At 41.1% G+C, this 17353-nt stretch overlaps 1 protein-coding gene across 1 annotated transcript in view; it reads right to left on the reverse strand.

Annotated features, from left to right (window-relative positions):
• Positions 1-17353, reverse strand: part of LOC126212672 (pleckstrin homology domain-containing family M member 2) — a 282889-nt gene that overhangs the window by 187134 nt on the left and 78402 nt on the right. The window contains exon 7 of the mRNA XM_049940093.1: positions 15529-15736. Coding sequence (XP_049796050.1) covers positions 15529-15736 — 208 coding nt within the window. The remainder of the gene's footprint in view (positions 1-15528; positions 15737-17353) is intronic.

A 17353-nucleotide genomic window follows, 5' to 3' on the forward strand; every position in this document is an offset into this window, starting at 1 on the left:
CAAAGTAGTTCCCTTTGTAGCTACACAGTGGTGGACTCACCATTCCCAGTCTCGGTAGCAGTGCTGAAAGGCTTCAACTGGTAGGGCCTTTAACTTGTCAGATTCTTTTGAATGCTTTCCAGAGTCTAAAAATGATGTCCTTTTAAGATATTTTTGAAATTCAATGTTGTCAAATTAGTGCGCTTTCGTGTCCCTTTTCACGTGTGGAAATAAGAAAATGTCACACGGAGCTAGGTCATGTGAGTAAGGTGCTTAGGGCAGCAGAACAGTGCCATCTTTAGCCAAAAACTGTCTAACAGAGATGGCTGTGTGTGCAGGTGCGTTGTGGAAGAACCGGTCTCCTGTTTGCCACAAATTCACTGAATTGCGTGCCAAATTAACCCACTAATCTCTGGCAGTCAATCTACTGTCTGTCGACAGTGTGAGAACAAGCTCTCGAGTTTTTTTCAGTATTTTTGTCTATTCGGTCAGTCTACGGACGTCCAGAACGAGGTTTGTCAGCAATCGACACGTCACCATTTTTAAATCGATCAAAACACTCGTACACTCGAGATTTTTCCATAGCGCCATTTCGGTAAACTGTTCTCGACATTAAAATAGTTTCAGCAGCATTCTTACTGAAGAGAAAACAAAATTTCACAGCTGCACATTGTTCACTTAAACTTACCACCATAAAAAACAAAACAACAACAAAGGAACACTAGCAAAAACAATCACTGCAGGTGAACAGAACAAGCCAGGTCGACAAAACAGGTGGCACTGAACTGGCAACAAGTTGGGCTATACACGCCTAGTGGCAGAAACACATACTACACAAACTACACCCACTACAATGTTATTTGTATATAATACAATCAAAATCATCATATTTTACTTTCATCAAAGTATCCTCCTTTGGATTTAATGGGTGTCTCACAAACTCTAGGCAGGCAGTCAATCGGTTTTTGTAGGTATTGTGAATCTATATGACTCCACACATCCTTAACAATATTCCAGAGATGTTCCTTGCTTGATACATGAACTTCCCTGATGCGTCTGTCCACTTCATCCCAGACCCATTTCAATGGGATTGCAATTGGGGCTTTGGAACGGCCGTACCATATCATTCACTACTTTGTTTTTTCTTTTGATGCAATGTAGTTCGTTCAGTATGCCGACTCATATTTTGTGTCATTATCACGTTGTAAGGTGAACCCTTTTCCTATTAAGTGCAATCCACTTCGTTTTGCACAATACTGAAGTATGCGGCAGTACTGCTTCTGATCGATACATCCTTCTATTTTCACAATGTCACCAATTCTATCTCTGGCAAAACATCCCTGAACCTTAATAGAGCCTCCACCATGTTTAACTGTACGTAGCACACCCTGCTGGGCTACCCCTTTCCCTACAAATTGGCAAACAAATAGTCTTATTCTGGTTCCAAAAATGTCGAATTTCGATTTGTCGGTGAACACCGCCTTCATACATTCTTCCGATGTCCAATTACGATGTTTTCTGGTCCGTTCAACTATCTTCTGTTTGTTTATGGGTCTTAGAAGGGGTTTTCTTGCGGTAATACATCCTTTCAAGCCAGCTTCAGTTAGTCTCCTTTTTACCATTGCAACAGATATTGTTGTCATATTCATTTCTACCAATTCTGAATGAATGTGGGGTGCTGTTTTGTATCTGTGTTACTGGTAATTCTGATATATTTATCATCACTTTTAGTTATTTTACGAGGTCGTCCTGGTCATGCTATGTCCTCATTGCAACCTGTTGTCTTCTGGCAGTTAAGGGTGTACTGCACTCCCACTGTACATTCACTACACTGTTTCGCAATTTGGTGAATAGGTAAACCTACTTGGCTAAGTGCTACAATTGCAGCAAGTTTTTTTATAGCTATCTCCACTCGTGAAGGCATACTAGTGATGAGCACACTTCAATGTCATGAAGAACTGAAGTGCAGGAACTAAATGTTATGTAGCGAAGCAACACTTGCCATTCGCTGCATACACCACATCACTACATCCCTACACAGGTGCACCAAATGCGGCCTCCGTCGGCAAATAGGTAAACAAAGATATCAGAAAGGTACATAACCTTTATATACACAACATTCTTGGTTGGATACTATAGTATCTTGATGACCACAAAAAAAATCATGACATGTGTATAACTGTTGTACTATTCCTTTGCTTCCTCAACCGTACCTTATATGTTACTTGGCAGTGACACACCGTGAAAAAGTTATTTCTGTTCTTAAGTTTTGCACACTTGTAATCATTTATAGTTGTGTATATTCCATTATGTATGTGCAACTACGCTCCCATGCTCCCATTTATGCTTCCATATAGGACAAACACAGAGAAATTGTACAACGCCCTTCCGAGAATGCACGGATGCCCTCCAACTCAAACACTTAAAGAAGTTCAGCTTTGTGTCACCCAATGCCCGTGATGAATACTCCATTCATGAAATCGGCGATAACTTTTCTGTGCTGTACATTGCTGACATAGGGTTACAATGGATGTCCTTGAACAGTTAAAGACTTACATCCGCAATCTGGAGTCACCTCAAAAACTCCTGAATGAACAAACTGAATCAATGCAGAACTTTTTCTTCAAGAATTTCTAGGAGATCCTGACACCAAAACAACCTATTTAAAAGTCGTCCTTGTGCATAAATTATTATTCTGTTGTTAATTTAACGACAGTCACTGATTACTCAGAAATGTTTTGCCTTGTGTTATTTATGTTGCCCCGGACCCACAAAGCTTTACATATGGTAGTAATTCATTCGCTCTAATAATTATGTAGTAAATATTTTATTCCATTTATTTATGTTTTGGGTAACATTTTGATCAATATTAAAACATATATTGGCAACGTAGAACAAACTTGCAGCTTGAAATGTTCACTTAAATCCATTACCTGTTCTATAAATCATGCAAAATGTACATTATCAGAAAAAATTTGTCGATGGATTATTTGAAGCAGTGCAGTTTAAATATTGTAAAACATAATATTTTCGTTTCATAACATTTTTGTTACTGGTAACTAAATTTCCTTTATTTCTGCCAGCACCATGAACACAGCCTCTAGCTGTGCATGGTCTAGACAACGTTCCTGTAACACCCCTATTTTATAATGAGCCTGCCTGAGCTTAAAAACTAGTTAATGGCACAGAAAATAAATTTTATCAAAATTCAATAAGGCAATAATGTAACCAAATAAACCACCAAGCTTCCTAATTAATTGGGATTTTTATATATTCTATTGGTTAAATTATACAGTATATATTAATATCTTTAGGACTGCATTATTAGAGTTAAGAATTTGGAGGAAAAAAAAAAAAGTATTATGCAGAGCCTGTTTAATACAATGTGTGACCTGCTTTTGAATCACAGGAGGGTAGAATTTTAGGAAGGAAGGAATAAAATAAATAAACAGGTAATGAAAAGCCAAGCTGGAATGTGATGACCACTGTAAGGGATCTGTGATCCCACAAACATAGATGCTAGTATCCGACGCCCAGGTCAATTAGACAGGAGTCGATTGTCAAGCGCTGCAGGAGGCAGTGATACGAGTGTTGAGTGTGCGGTGGTACTAGGTAGAGGGAGTCGAGCGAGCGGTAGTGTTGGAGAGACGGGCAAGAATGGTGGTCGCGTGAGTTGTAAACGGTAAAATTCACCGGAGTATGACGAGTGAGCACGTCCCCCTGATCGTCGTGGGGTTGACCCTCACTAATGCCGATTCGCGAGTGATACGAAACAGGAAATGACAAGTGCCGAATTACGTGTCTCGCATCAACTGCGTCGGCCAGCAACAACCGTGGATTAAAGTGAGGATTGTTGTGAATGTTAACCATCAGCATTGCATGTGACAAAGTACTGAAAATCAGCAATCAATAAAAAGAGATAACCGCTATTAGACGTGTAAGGCGAAGGTAGCAACTGCCTCAGAATTTGTGTGTTAGTAGGAAATATATATCAGTTTGTACATCACAACCTTTGTGATCCTTAATAATAGACAAACTTTCAATCATTAGCTATTCCATCTCAGAACAGCCGCATTCGGTTGAAATACTCCCGAAATCACAGCAGAACAACCGATAGCCTTTCATCCATGAAGCACACGGTCATATATCATAATAATTAACTGTTTGGCGGCTACGATAATTTACACAAAATCCAGTAAAGGAATTAATCGGGGGTGTTTCACCACTGCCTATGAAAGTGTATTTCTGCTACCAGATCCATTACTTGAATAGATGGAGGTTTTCAGCTAGTCAGCTTGGTTTTCCATTGTTACGTTAGAATGGCATTTTTAGCTGATAAGATATCACAAGGTTGGATACACAACTACATGCTGCTGGAACTGTTCTGATACAGTTCAGAGCACCACACACATGTGGCACCTGATAACTGATTAAAATAATGCTTGCAGGTTACGTAGTGCACACGCCAGATTTTTTTCACAACTGCGGAAACAACCAGTCACTAGTTAGCACCTGACAAGTGAAAACGTGTAAGTGGTAGTCATTGGAGTTTGTGCAGTGGGGAAAAATGACAGAAGTGGAATGATGTTACTGCATCAAATTTTGTTTTAAATTTGGCAATTCTCAAGTTGAAACAATCTGCAAGATCTGACACGTGTTTAGGGACAAAACAAGGGTACTACACAGTTAAAGTAGCAGTACAAGTGCTTCAAAGATTTCCACTCATCAGTGAAGAGTGAAGCAAGCACATTCTGGTAGGCCTTCAGTATCCACAATGAGGTCGTTCTCAGTCACGTAAGGAGCACGGTGATGTAGGATAGATGAATCTCAATCAGAGAACTTGTGGACAAGGTTAAAATTAGTACTGAATCAATTCATCTCATTTTAATGGAACATCTGGACCTCTGAAGGATTTCAGCACAATTTGTGCCGAAGATGCTAACAAATGAGCAGAAGCTACTTCGTCTGAAGATCACCCAGGATGTGCTGGATACTGTCAACAGCAATCCTAACTTTATCAACACGGTAATCACTGGTGACGGGTCCTCCATTTATGGATACAACCCACAAATATAGTTCCAGTCCCGATGGAAGCATCTGTCATTCCCGAGACCCAAAAAAAACAGAGGCAGTTCTGTAGCAATGTGAAAGTCACGCTGACCACAAGTACCCTGTAAAAGGTACTAATGTCAATAAGAAGTACCACTGAGAACTTCTGCGTCGCCTTCGTGAAGCAGTGAGATGCAAACACCCACATATGGGTTGTGTGCAGTTGGCACCTTCACCACAATAGTGTATCTGTTCACTATTCTCAATTATTTCAGAGCTTTCTGGCAAAATGCAACAATGTGTGGTTTGTCAGACTCCCTATTCCTCTGACCTAGCACTTAGCAACTTTCGGCTTTTCTATAAACTGAAAAAGTCTCTGAAAGGGACCGTAATTCAGGACAGGGAAGACACTGTGCAGAATTCGACGGAGTAGCTGCGCACCGTACCAAAAGGGGCTTTCTGGCGATGCTTCTGACAGTGGAAGTGGAGTTGGGAGAAGCTTGCAGAAGAAGCTGAGAGGGACTGCTTTGAAGGCGAATAGCATTAAACAACTGCATCTGAATGGAGATTGGTTTTGTAAATAACAGTCTGATACTTTTTAAACAGCCTTTGTACAGAGCCCCACGCAGTTTCTCTGTAGCATTAATGGTAAGTTAGCAGCTCCAGTGAGGTATCTGAAGGATTTTTAATTGAACTTCTGACCCTGCATCCACACAAATCTGCCAAGAGCTCCGAATCCTACCGACGACAAGATACGTGCCAAGTGTGCAAATTAAAGATTCCGTAGATCGTGTCATCGTTGGAGAGGAAATGACATTTAATCTCAATTAGAGAGTAAATACACAACGTGTGGCCTGCCTCTGTAGATGAGGTCTCTCGTGCAGTGGCGCCCGACTAGGAGATATGTCAGTTCGAATCCTGACAGTGGATGAAATGTTCACTGCCAGTATTTGGCCAGCACGGGGAGGAGAGATAATGGCATAAGTTCCTCACACCAGTCTTTTTCCCAGTGTTCTAGATTAAATTCTAAACCTCTCTGCGGGGTCACACAAAGTGAGAGCCTGTAACACAGAACAGTGATCTGCGCATCAGACAGGGACGTTAAAAGCACGGTGTCCCCCTCGATGCTATTCGAGAGTAGTATGCTGCGTGCCAGCACGGTATTTGACCCTGTCCCTCCCCTTCGTCTGTAAGATAAATCCGACACCCCACTATACACATACTCATCAGTCACCCACAGGACACAGACACATATGTGACACTTCATAAAAGGTCAGGAGGAGGCAATGGTAAACCATCTGCCCTGCTATGTTCAGCCCCAGAGTATTGGATTTTGTTTGAAAAAAGGTGCATATCTGCAGGTCAGAAGAGCACTACACAATACTGTATTGTGAGGCTGCCACAAATCTTTGCATTTTATGTGCTACAGTTCAAAGCAAAGTTTGCGGGCCATCACCTTCTGTCGAAGCTAGTGTGACTCGACTCACTCATAATGATGTGCTACGAATGTGGCTCTCTCTGCAGATCCAAAATAACCACAGAACTTAGGTTTGTAAAAAGACAGTGCAGTACAGTGTACATGTGTCTAAATAGCACTGTCTTCAAATGCCAGATGGCTTCAAAGTAACTGTACATGCCGCCCCCCCCCCCCCCCCCCGCCCCCGCCCCCGCCCACTAAGGACACAAATGGTAAATTATTTTTTGATGGAAAAAAACATTAGATCTCTCTTAGCGCACAGTCAAATTATGTTTGACATTATATATTACACATCCAATAAATAAAACAACAGACAGTACAGGTTGAAATGACGGCAATATTATACCGAAGGGAAACATTGTTGCACTACTCACAGAGGAGACACTGAGTCACAAACAGGCACAATGAAAGAGAATGCCAAATATTTCATACATTCACACAAATGATTGGAAAAGAGCACAGGTAGTCCCAGTCTTCAAGAAGGGTCGTTGAGCAGATGCGCAAAACTATAGACCTATATCTCTGACGTCGATCTGTTGTAGAATTTTAGAACATGTTTTTTGCTCGAGTATCATGTCGTTTTTGGAAACCCAGAATCTACTCTGTAGGAATCAACATGGATTCCATAAACAGCGATCGTGTGAGACCCAACTCGCTTTATTTGTTCACGAGACCCAGAAAATATTAGATACCGGCTCCCAGGTAGATGCTATTTTTCTGGACTTCCGGAAGGCATTCGATACAGTTCCGCACTGTCGCCTGATAAACAAAGTAAGAGCCTACGGAGTATCAGACCAGCTGTGTGGCTGGATTGAAGAGTTTTTAGCAAACAGAAAACAGCATGTTGTTATCAATGGAGAGACGTCTACAGATGTTAAAGTAACCTCTGGCGTGCCACAGGGGAGTGTTATGGGACCATTGCTTTTCACAATATATATAAATGACCTAGTAGATAGTGTCGGAAGTTCCATGCGGCTTTTCGCGGATGATGCTGTAGTATACAGAGAAGTTGCAGCATTAGAAAATTGTAGCGAAATGCAGGAAGATCTGCAGCGGATAGGCACTTGGTGCAAGGAGTGGCAACTGTCCCTTAACATAGACAAATGTAATGTATTGCAAATACACAGAAAGAAGGATCCTTTATTGTATGATTATATGATAGCGGAACAAACACTGGTAGCAGTTACTTCTGTAAAATATCTGGGAGTATGCGTGCGGAACGATTTGAAGTGGAATGATCATATAAAATTAATTGTTGGTAAGGCGGGTACCAGGTTGAGATTCATTGGGAGAGTGCTTAGAAAATGTAGTCCATCAACAAAGGAGGTGGCTTACAAAACACTCGTTCGACCTATGCTTGAGTATTGCTCATCAGTGTGGGATCCGTACCAGATCGGGTTGACGGAGGAGGTAGAGAAGATCCAAAGAAGAGCGGCGCGTTTCGTCACAGGGTTATTTGGTAACCGTGATAGCGTTACGGAGGTGTTTAATAAACTCAAGTGGCAGACTCTGCAAGAGAGGCGCTTTGCATCACGGTGTAGCTTGCTCACCAGGTTTCGAGAGGGTGCGTTTCTGGATGAGGTATCGAATATATTGCTTCCCCCTACTTATACCTCCCGAGGAGATCATGAATGTAAAATTAGAGAGATTCGAGCGCGCACGGAGGCTTTCAGACAGTCGTTCTTCCTGCGAACCGTACGTGACTGGAACAGGAAAGGGAGGTAATGACAGTGGCACGTAGGGTGCCCTCCGCCACACACCGTTGGGTGGCTTGCGGAGTATAAATGTAGATGTAGAAACATGGCCACTGTGATCGGGTACCACGGCCCAAATGCAGTTGTGCACTGTGCCTGCCTGCAATTCAACACTTCATCTACACTATGTGATCAAAAGTATCCGGACACCCACAAAAAGATGTGTTTTTCATGTTAGATACATTGTGCTGCCACCAACTGCCAGGTACTCCATATCAGCAACCTCAGTAGTCATTAAAAATCTTGAGAGAGCAGAACGGGGCACTCTACAGAACTCACTGTCTTCGAACGTGGTCAGGTGATTGGGAGTCACTTGGTCGTATGTCTGTACACGAGATTTCCACTCTCCTAAACACCCCTAGGTCCACTCTTTCCAATGTGATAGTCACGTGGAAATGTGAAGGGACATGTACGGCACAAAAGCGTACAGGTCGACCTCTTCTCTTGACTGACAGAGACTGCCGACAGCTGGGGCAGATATCTATCCCAATGATCACACAGAAATTCCAAACTGCATCAGGATCCACTGCAAGTACTATGACAGTTAGGCGCGAGGTGAGAAAACTTTGGTTTCGCAGTTATGCAGCTGCTCGTAAGCCACACATCACACCGGTAAATACCAAATGAGGCCTCGCTCGGTGTAAGGAGCGTAAACATTGTTTTAAGCAACTTCTTCCTTCCCACTGTTGAAGAGCAATTTGGGGATGGTGACTGCACCTTTCAACACGGTCAAGCACCTGTTCATAATGCATGGCCTGCGGTGGAGTTGTTACATGACAATAACATCCCTGTAATTGACTGGCCTGCACACAGTCCTGGCCTGAATCCTATAGAACACCTTTGGGATGTTTTGGAACGCTGACTTGGTGCCAGGCCTCACCAACCAACATCGACACTTCTCCTCAGTGCAGCGCTCCGTGAAGAATGCGCTCCCATTCCCCAAGAAACCTTCCAGCACCTGATTGAACGTATGCCTGCAAGAGTGGAAGCTGTCATCAAGGCTAAGGGTGGGCCAACACCATACTGAATTCCAGCATTACCGATGGAGGGCGCCACGAATTTGTAAGTCATTTTCAGCCAGGTGTCCAGATAGTTTTGATCACATAATGTATGTGCTGAGTAGCAATCTATCCTTTCCACATTACATAAATTCTGAAACTAGAAGATTTGTGTGAAACAATATTAGAAAATTCAGTGTTTTTATTTTGAGTACATTTATTTACTTTTTTCTAACTTTGAATTTTTAAGCTACTGGAAATCCATCAAAGCAAAAACTACAAATAAATATTAACTATGGTTATTCGAGACTAATAATTCACACTTCGCACTGACAAATAACAGTTGTCTGCAACTCGGGAATGCTGTTTTTCATAAAGTGGCAACTATTTCGGACAAGTTTATTTTCTGCAATGAATTGCTGCACAAACTTGCAAATAGTGAAAAAGAAATTCACATCAAACAGAAAAACAAATATTACTACAATTTATTGCTATACACACAGCTGTGATCACATTTAAGTTGTCTGTTTTTATTTTCGAATGACCAGTTTCACCCTTCTAAGAGATCATCTTCAGATCTTTCATTCCTCAATGGCTGCAGGAAACATTGGTGTGGAGCAGCTCTGACTGTGCAGGTGTGGGGAACACTGCTGTGTCATGTGGTCTTTTGCTTTAAAAATAAGTTTATTTGTAACAGGAAACAATCCGACCCTTCCCATTGACACAGGCCGTCGCATAAAACGTGATGAGCAGTGTTTGTTTGGGCTGAATCCAGCTACACATTGCACAAAGAAAATTGTCAATATCTTCCACAATAGCAGAGAAAATGTGCCCGATGACTCACAGTAGCGACATCCTGTGTACATACAGTAAAACTCATATTTATGCTACAGCATTTATCATTTTCCCACTTTTAACATCAATTTTTGTCCTATAGGGGGTGGCACACGATAAGTCACACGACTTAATTTTGATCCTACAAGTATACCTATTTGGCCAATAGCTTTCAAATTGTGCGCTCAACTTCGTGCAGTTCATGGAAATTATGCCAGATGTCGTTGAGAGTTCATCGCTTCCGTTGTGAGTGCACCATTTCAGTTTGCCGTGACGGCGAACAGAGGACGGTTGACCGTTGAACTAAAGACAAAGACTGTGGTACCGTTCGCGGTGACAAATAGCGTTACATTGACACAGAGAAGGTTTCGTGCTCATTTCAGCACACGGTGGGCTCCCAGCCCACAGACAATATGCAGATTACATCAAAAATTTGAAGGTACTGAATCTCTTTTTGAGTGTCAGTGACCACATGCATGTAAAGTGCGTTCACCGCAAAACATTGAAGCAGTCCGAGTGGCTTTGACTCGTAGTCTGAGTAAATCGACAAGAAGAGCCAGTGCCGAGTTGGGAATTTCACACGGATCTGTAGAAAGAATTATTCAATCTGACCTTCACTTGTATCCATACAAGATGACTGTGGCGTATAAGCTTACTGCAAGAGATAAGGTGCGGAGACTGCAGTTTGCAAGGTGGGCAATCAAACAAGACCGAGAGGCAGTGCCACACAACACACAGTTTTCTGATGAAACTTATTTTTACATGAATGACGTTGTGAACAAACAGAACGTTTGATTCTGGGCACGTGAACCTTCACGAATAATCCACACGAGACACACCTAAGGGGAGAAAGTGTGCGTGTGGGTTACGATGTCAAGCCACAGAATCATCGGTCCATTCTTCTTCGATGGTACAGTAACTGGTGAATGCTATTTACACATGCCGTGAAACCAGTTCTTTTCTGAACTTGTGGCTTCATGTCTTCCATTGCAGACAATGGTTCATGCAGAATGGAGCACGCCCCCATACTGCCAAGGTTGTGCTTGATTTCCTACACGAAAGACTTGGCCTTATGGTATTGTCAAACAGATTTCCAGAATGTTATGCTGGGTGATGAATGTGGCTACCCCACAGCCTGGTCATTAACCCATGTGACTTCTTCCTTTATACGGTTCCTTAAAGAGAAGGTATACCACAGAAAACCCAAAAATGCAGTGTAACTTACAACCATCATTGTGGAGTTACGCTGTGCCATTCCATAAGATTTGTGTTGGGGAGTCATCACAAATGCATGTGTGCGACTTGAAAAAGTTGTAAACCAAAACGGCAGTAATATTGAACATGTGATTCATAAGGTTGTATTTCCAAGCTGTATTCTTTACTTCTAGTCAATAAATTACAAATCTTGTCAACAACAAATGCGTTATTCATGAAACAAATCAGGTGACCATACATCACGTTCTCTCAATACAATGGTTTTCCACCATAAACGATTCCATGTTACAACATTTCCCAAATTTTAAGTTTTCTTTGATATTATTATGACCTTTAAAATTGATTTTCATAGAGATTTCTGAAAAAATTGCATTATCTTCCTGCTCAAAGTCAGCCTCGGAACAAAGCAGAAAATGCATACCATAGGCAAAGTTATTGATTATGTAACATACCATTAGCACGAGAAAGTATGCCAAGTCACTGCCTTAATGATAATCATTATCTGATGATAGTGACTATAGCAGCTAGCTTCCTACTCCTCATTGCATTGTATTATAACAGCTTTAATTTAATTTCACAGTCATTTATACAAAGAGACATTGCTTTTGAAGACGGCCATCTCTCTGTGTGAAACACACTAATCCATACTAGGCGTGCAGTCTTAGGTCAGTATGACCTGATCTACATCTGCATCTACATGGATACCCTGCACATCACACTTAAGTGCCTGGCAAAGGGTTCATTGAACCACCTTCACAATAATTCTCTGTTATTCCACTCTCGTACAGCACGCAGAAAGAAATGAACACTTATACCTTTGCATGCGAGCTCTGAATCTCCTTACATTGATCATCTTTTCTCGCTATTCAGGTTGTCATCAAAGAAATATTTTCACATTTCAAGGGGAAAGTTGTTGATTGAAATTTCACGAGATACCACTGCAACGAAAAACACCTTTGTTTTAATTATGTCCATCCCAAATTCTGTATCATGTCAGTGAGACTCTCTCCTATTTCTCAATAATACAAAATATGCAGCCTTTCTTCGAACTTTCTCAATGTACTCCGTTAATGCTACCTGGAAAGGATCCCAAACTGTGCAGCAATACTACAAAATATGACGGACACACATCGTGTAGGCAGTCTCTTTAGGAGAACTGTTGCGCCTTCTAAGTCTTCTGCCAATAAAACGCAGTCTTTGGTTCGCCTATCCCACAACATTTTCTGTGTATTCTTTCCCATTTAAGTTGTTCGTAATTATAATTCCTAGCTATTTAGTAGAATTTATGACCTTTAGATTTGACTGATTTATCGTGTAACCAAAGTTTAACGGATTCCTTTTAGAAATCATGTGGATAACCTTACACTTTTCATCATTTAGGGTCATTTGCCAATTTTCACACCATATAGATATCTTATCTAAATCATTTTGCAGCTGATTTTGATCATCTAATGACTTAAAAAGACTATAAATGACAGCATCATCTGCAAATAACTTAAGACAGCTGCTCAGATTGTCTCTTATCATTTATGTACATAAGGAACAGCAGATAGTCTATAATGCTACCTTGCGGAATGTCAGGAATCACTTCTGTTTTATTCAATGACTTTCTGTCAATTGCTGCGAATTGTGACTTCTCTGACAGGAAGTAATTAATCCTGTCACATAAGTGCGATGACATTTCATAAGCGTGCAATTCAATTACAAACCACTTGTTAGTACAGTGTCAATAGCTTTCTGGAAATCTAGAAATGCGGAATCAACTTGAAATTCATAGTCGATAACAGTCAACACTTCATTTGTGTAAAGAGCTAGTCGTGTTTCACAAGAACGATGTTTTGTAAATCTGTGTTGGCTATGTGTCAATAGACCATTACATATCAGACAAACATTCCTCGTCAAGATGCTCTGTAATAGGATGACAATTTCTGGTCTCTACTTCACCCTGGACATCCCTGAGTTGAGTGACCTTGTTGGCAACAAACTGTAGATTTCGTGCTTATTGTTCTCTGTTTACAAACACTGCCAACTTTACTGTTTTAACTAATTATATGTAACCACTTTTATTTAGCATAATTTTATAATGATTATCACATGTTAGAACACTAATGTCTTTTTAATGTGGCTTCATGAAAGACTTTTGCTTATGTATTTTATTTACACCATTGCACATTATCAGAATGAACAGGGGAAACCCACGTGTGTGTCAGTACTCAGCCACTGCCTTTGTGATTGATGCTTTGCATACTGTGAAGAGACAAGTAGAGCTAACTGTTGTTACAAAGAAACAAAAACAACTATTTCAGATTTTATAAATAGACAAAATTGAAACTGCTTTAATTTCATATTTTGAACAACATAAACAGAAAGACAGTAAAAGTAATTTATTCATTTTTGCTTGTCATGTTTCCTATGCTTTCCTGTATTTTACATTTTCCCGTATTTTAAATTTATTTGGGTCAGTCTGCTGAAAAGTGTAAAAAGGGGTTTTACTGTATATATTATCATTACCATATTTATTGAAGGAAAATATTAGCACTGACTGTAAAGCTCACCAACTGACAACAAAGAAAAATTCTAGTAGACAGCCAAACATGTTATTTGACAGGATGCAAATTCTCCTGCTTTTACATACAAAAATCACATATACTGGCGGGATCTATCAGTCTTCACTGTGCTATCAGAGACTTGTAGTTTCTATAACAGGCAACAGATCATGGAAATGTAGTTTCTAAATAAGTTAGTAGATCTTGTCTGTTATATGGAATTAAGCTGCTAGAGAGCAACAGCTGTTTGTTCAGTATGTAAAGAAATGAAAAGGCACGGTTTTGTTTTCTTACAGAGAATGAAATTTTATTTAGATAAAAAATCTACTCACCAAGTGGCGGCAGAACACACACGTAAAAGACTGTTGTGATTGTCAAGGTTTTGGAGCCAGTGGCTCCTTCTTCAGGCAGAAGGATTGAAGGGGAAGCAAGACAGATGAAGGAAAAGGACTGGAGAGGTCTAGGAAAAGAGGTAGATTTTGGGAAAGTCACCCAGAGCCGTGGGTAAGGGGAGACTTACCGTATGGGATGAGAAGGAAAGACTGATTGTTGGGGATTGCATCAGATGAGATTTGAAAACCTGAGAGCTTAAAGGTGGAAGACAGGGTAATATGCGAGACAGAGGTTAGTACTAAAACATTGTGCACGAGTTAATATGAGTGAGAAGCTAAAAGCATTGTACATAACAAAGGTGGGAGGGGCTGGTGAAAAATAGACGGGAAAGACAACGAAAGATGTAGAAAACTGAAATGGAGTGAAGCAGAGGGTAGTTGCAGCAAAGAAAAGCTGAGACAGAGGAAATTAACGTAAATTAAGGCCAGGTGGGTGGCGAGAAACAACGCGATGTTGTAGTGCTAGTTCCCATAATTGATTTCATTGTTATATTAAAGAATGAAATTGTGTGTGAAATGAAGCAAGGTTTTGATAATAATGGCAGTGAGAATGACAATACTGAAAATTCTGATAATGATCCCCTGATTTTGTGCAAGAAGATTTCTGTTAATATTCAAGTGAGTATTTCTCATTTGGATTTTGTAAAACACTCGTTGAAACAATGCTTTACATTATGTTCTGATGTTTCTCTGCTATCTGAACCATGAAATATTTTTTTCCTTGTTGTAGTTTCAGTAAAATTAAGTAAGTGCAAAATGCCCATGAGCAAAGAGCCACATATCAGAGTCTATCACACCAAAACAATTTTTTTTATGTGAAAATAAGGCGCAATAATCTACAATTACTGTTTTAGTGTAATAGGTTTCAACTACTGAAAGTTGAACAGTAGACTGTTATGACTAGAATGGTAATAAAGAATTGTGTCGGTTTAGTGAACTTTTATCTTTTTCGCAAAACCTAACATTCGTTAAAATACAAGAAAAAAACTAAACCCTCGACATACGTAATTCAGAAAATGTTAGTATCACAGTTACATGTGCATAGCCATCTTAATAAAAATTGAAAATCCATAAAAATAGCTGGCATTCTAAGAAACAGACAAACTGAAATAGCTGGTAATGAGTCATTGAACTAAATTTTGTAGAGGACTAACATTGACTCTGACAGAAAAATTCTACACACATGTACAAATATCAAACTTATTTACAAGAAATGCTTTAACCAGAACTGGTTTATTCAAAAGCAGTGAATCGTAGCAAAAACTAGAGTGGGCGCACACCGACCTGCCGGGCACGACGTCCTTCTTGACGACGGGGTGGGCAGGCATGAAGCTCGCCGAGAACTGCTGCCCCTGCGCGTGCGTGGCAGTCGCCCCGCCCACACCCACGTCCCCATGGAAGGAGACGCGTTTCGGGGTCGCCGGGTCGCCGTTGCCCTTGCGGCGGCGGCGGTGCCTCCGGAAGACGATGCCGTCCGTGTCGCCAACTGCCGCTGTGGAATAGTGACGACCCTCTCACTAGCCGTCCGATAACTGGGCACACTGTTAACATCTTATTCTTTCCATTACACTGGACAGACTTCAGCTGTAAATTAATTTGTTTCTGAGAACACGGGCTATTTTCACACTAAATATTAATTCAGCTGTATCCGTTATTTACTTTATCAACATTTGACTTCGAAGCTTCATCTTCAGACATGGAGGTACAGTTATTGAAACTTAAATACATCTAGTAGCTTTACCATAGCATCCTCAAACGTAGTTGACTTAGAAGGTAATTATAACGTCCATAAAACATTTAAAAAATCGGTCCGGGTAAATCGCCAAGAATAGCATTAAAAAAGACACAGTATGTGGAAAACAAGCTCTCGAAGTTTTTTCCTAACAACGTTCACGAATGTTCTGTGTGTCCACCCTTCATTACACGGCACACATCTAATCGGTAGACCAATTCTGCCTGAACCAGTCGCAACATATCAGGAGTGACAGAAAGAATAGAGGCTCTGATGTAGTGTCACAAGTCTTTTAGGTTCTGTGCTAGAGGAGGAACACATACATTATCCTCTACTTAGCCCTGCAAGAAAAAAATTGTGAGGCGTCACGTCTGGCAACTGTGGGGGCCATTTGAGAAGCACCGAGTGCAGCGTTTATTTTGTTTCCTGGTGCTGTTCTGCTTTACTGTACTTAAAGAGTAACACTGCCTTCTCTTTAGATGGCTGAATGTACAATATGTTAGCACTAGATCAGCGGTCGCCTTTAATAATAGTTACGAGCTAGACCTGCCAGTCACTTCCAGCTCGACTATTTGCTGTGCTCGGTAGCTTCTTTTCTGAAGTACGAATGCCTCACTGAAAGTGTGTGGCATTTCAGCCGTCTTTAGCTATGTAAATTATTTTTGACAGCAACTTTGCTTTAAGCAATGTATTTTCTTCCGGAAACTTGCACAATTACAATTCACAACCATAAATTGATAACTTTTAATCTCGACTATCGTCCAGAATCGACAAGTCTCCTTCACGTCTTTACTACTACTGACAATCTCCGAACGGTCTGCTCGCGTATTCTACGGCGGCCCCTCCGGAGCACCTTCGACTGGTGGCAGCACAGGATAGTGAACTCCGTCGACACGTGGTGAAGCCCGCTCACTGCTCAGGCTGCAAGCACACAGGTAACGCCTTACCTCACCGGATTCCGTTCAAAAGGAGACGTATTTTGTCACCGTTCAGTTTTTACGAAGTCCGTACACGGTATACACTGACGAGACAAAGCACTATAACCACCTGCTTAATAGCTCGTTTCTCCATCTTTGGAACAAATATATCACTGATTCTGCTTATCAGGGATCCTACAGTTTGTTAGTACGTTTGTGGAGGTATAGGTGGCATTAGATGTCCACGCACATCACGTAATTCACAAAAATAACGGGTTGCTGATTTGCACAAGCAGTGATGGCGCCGACAGCGACCCAGATAGGTTCCGTAGGACCTACGTCAGGTGAATTTGGTCGGCAAGACACCGACGTGAGTTCACTGTAATGGTCCTCAAACCACTGTAGCGAGCCTCTCGCTCTGAGACACGGACAATTATACTGCCGAAAGATGATATCACCG

The sequence above is a fragment of the Schistocerca nitens genome, chromosome 11 (assembly GCF_023898315.1).
Source record: "Schistocerca nitens isolate TAMUIC-IGC-003100 chromosome 11, iqSchNite1.1, whole genome shotgun sequence".
NCBI classification, from domain to species: domain Eukaryota; kingdom Metazoa; phylum Arthropoda; class Insecta; order Orthoptera; family Acrididae; genus Schistocerca; species Schistocerca nitens.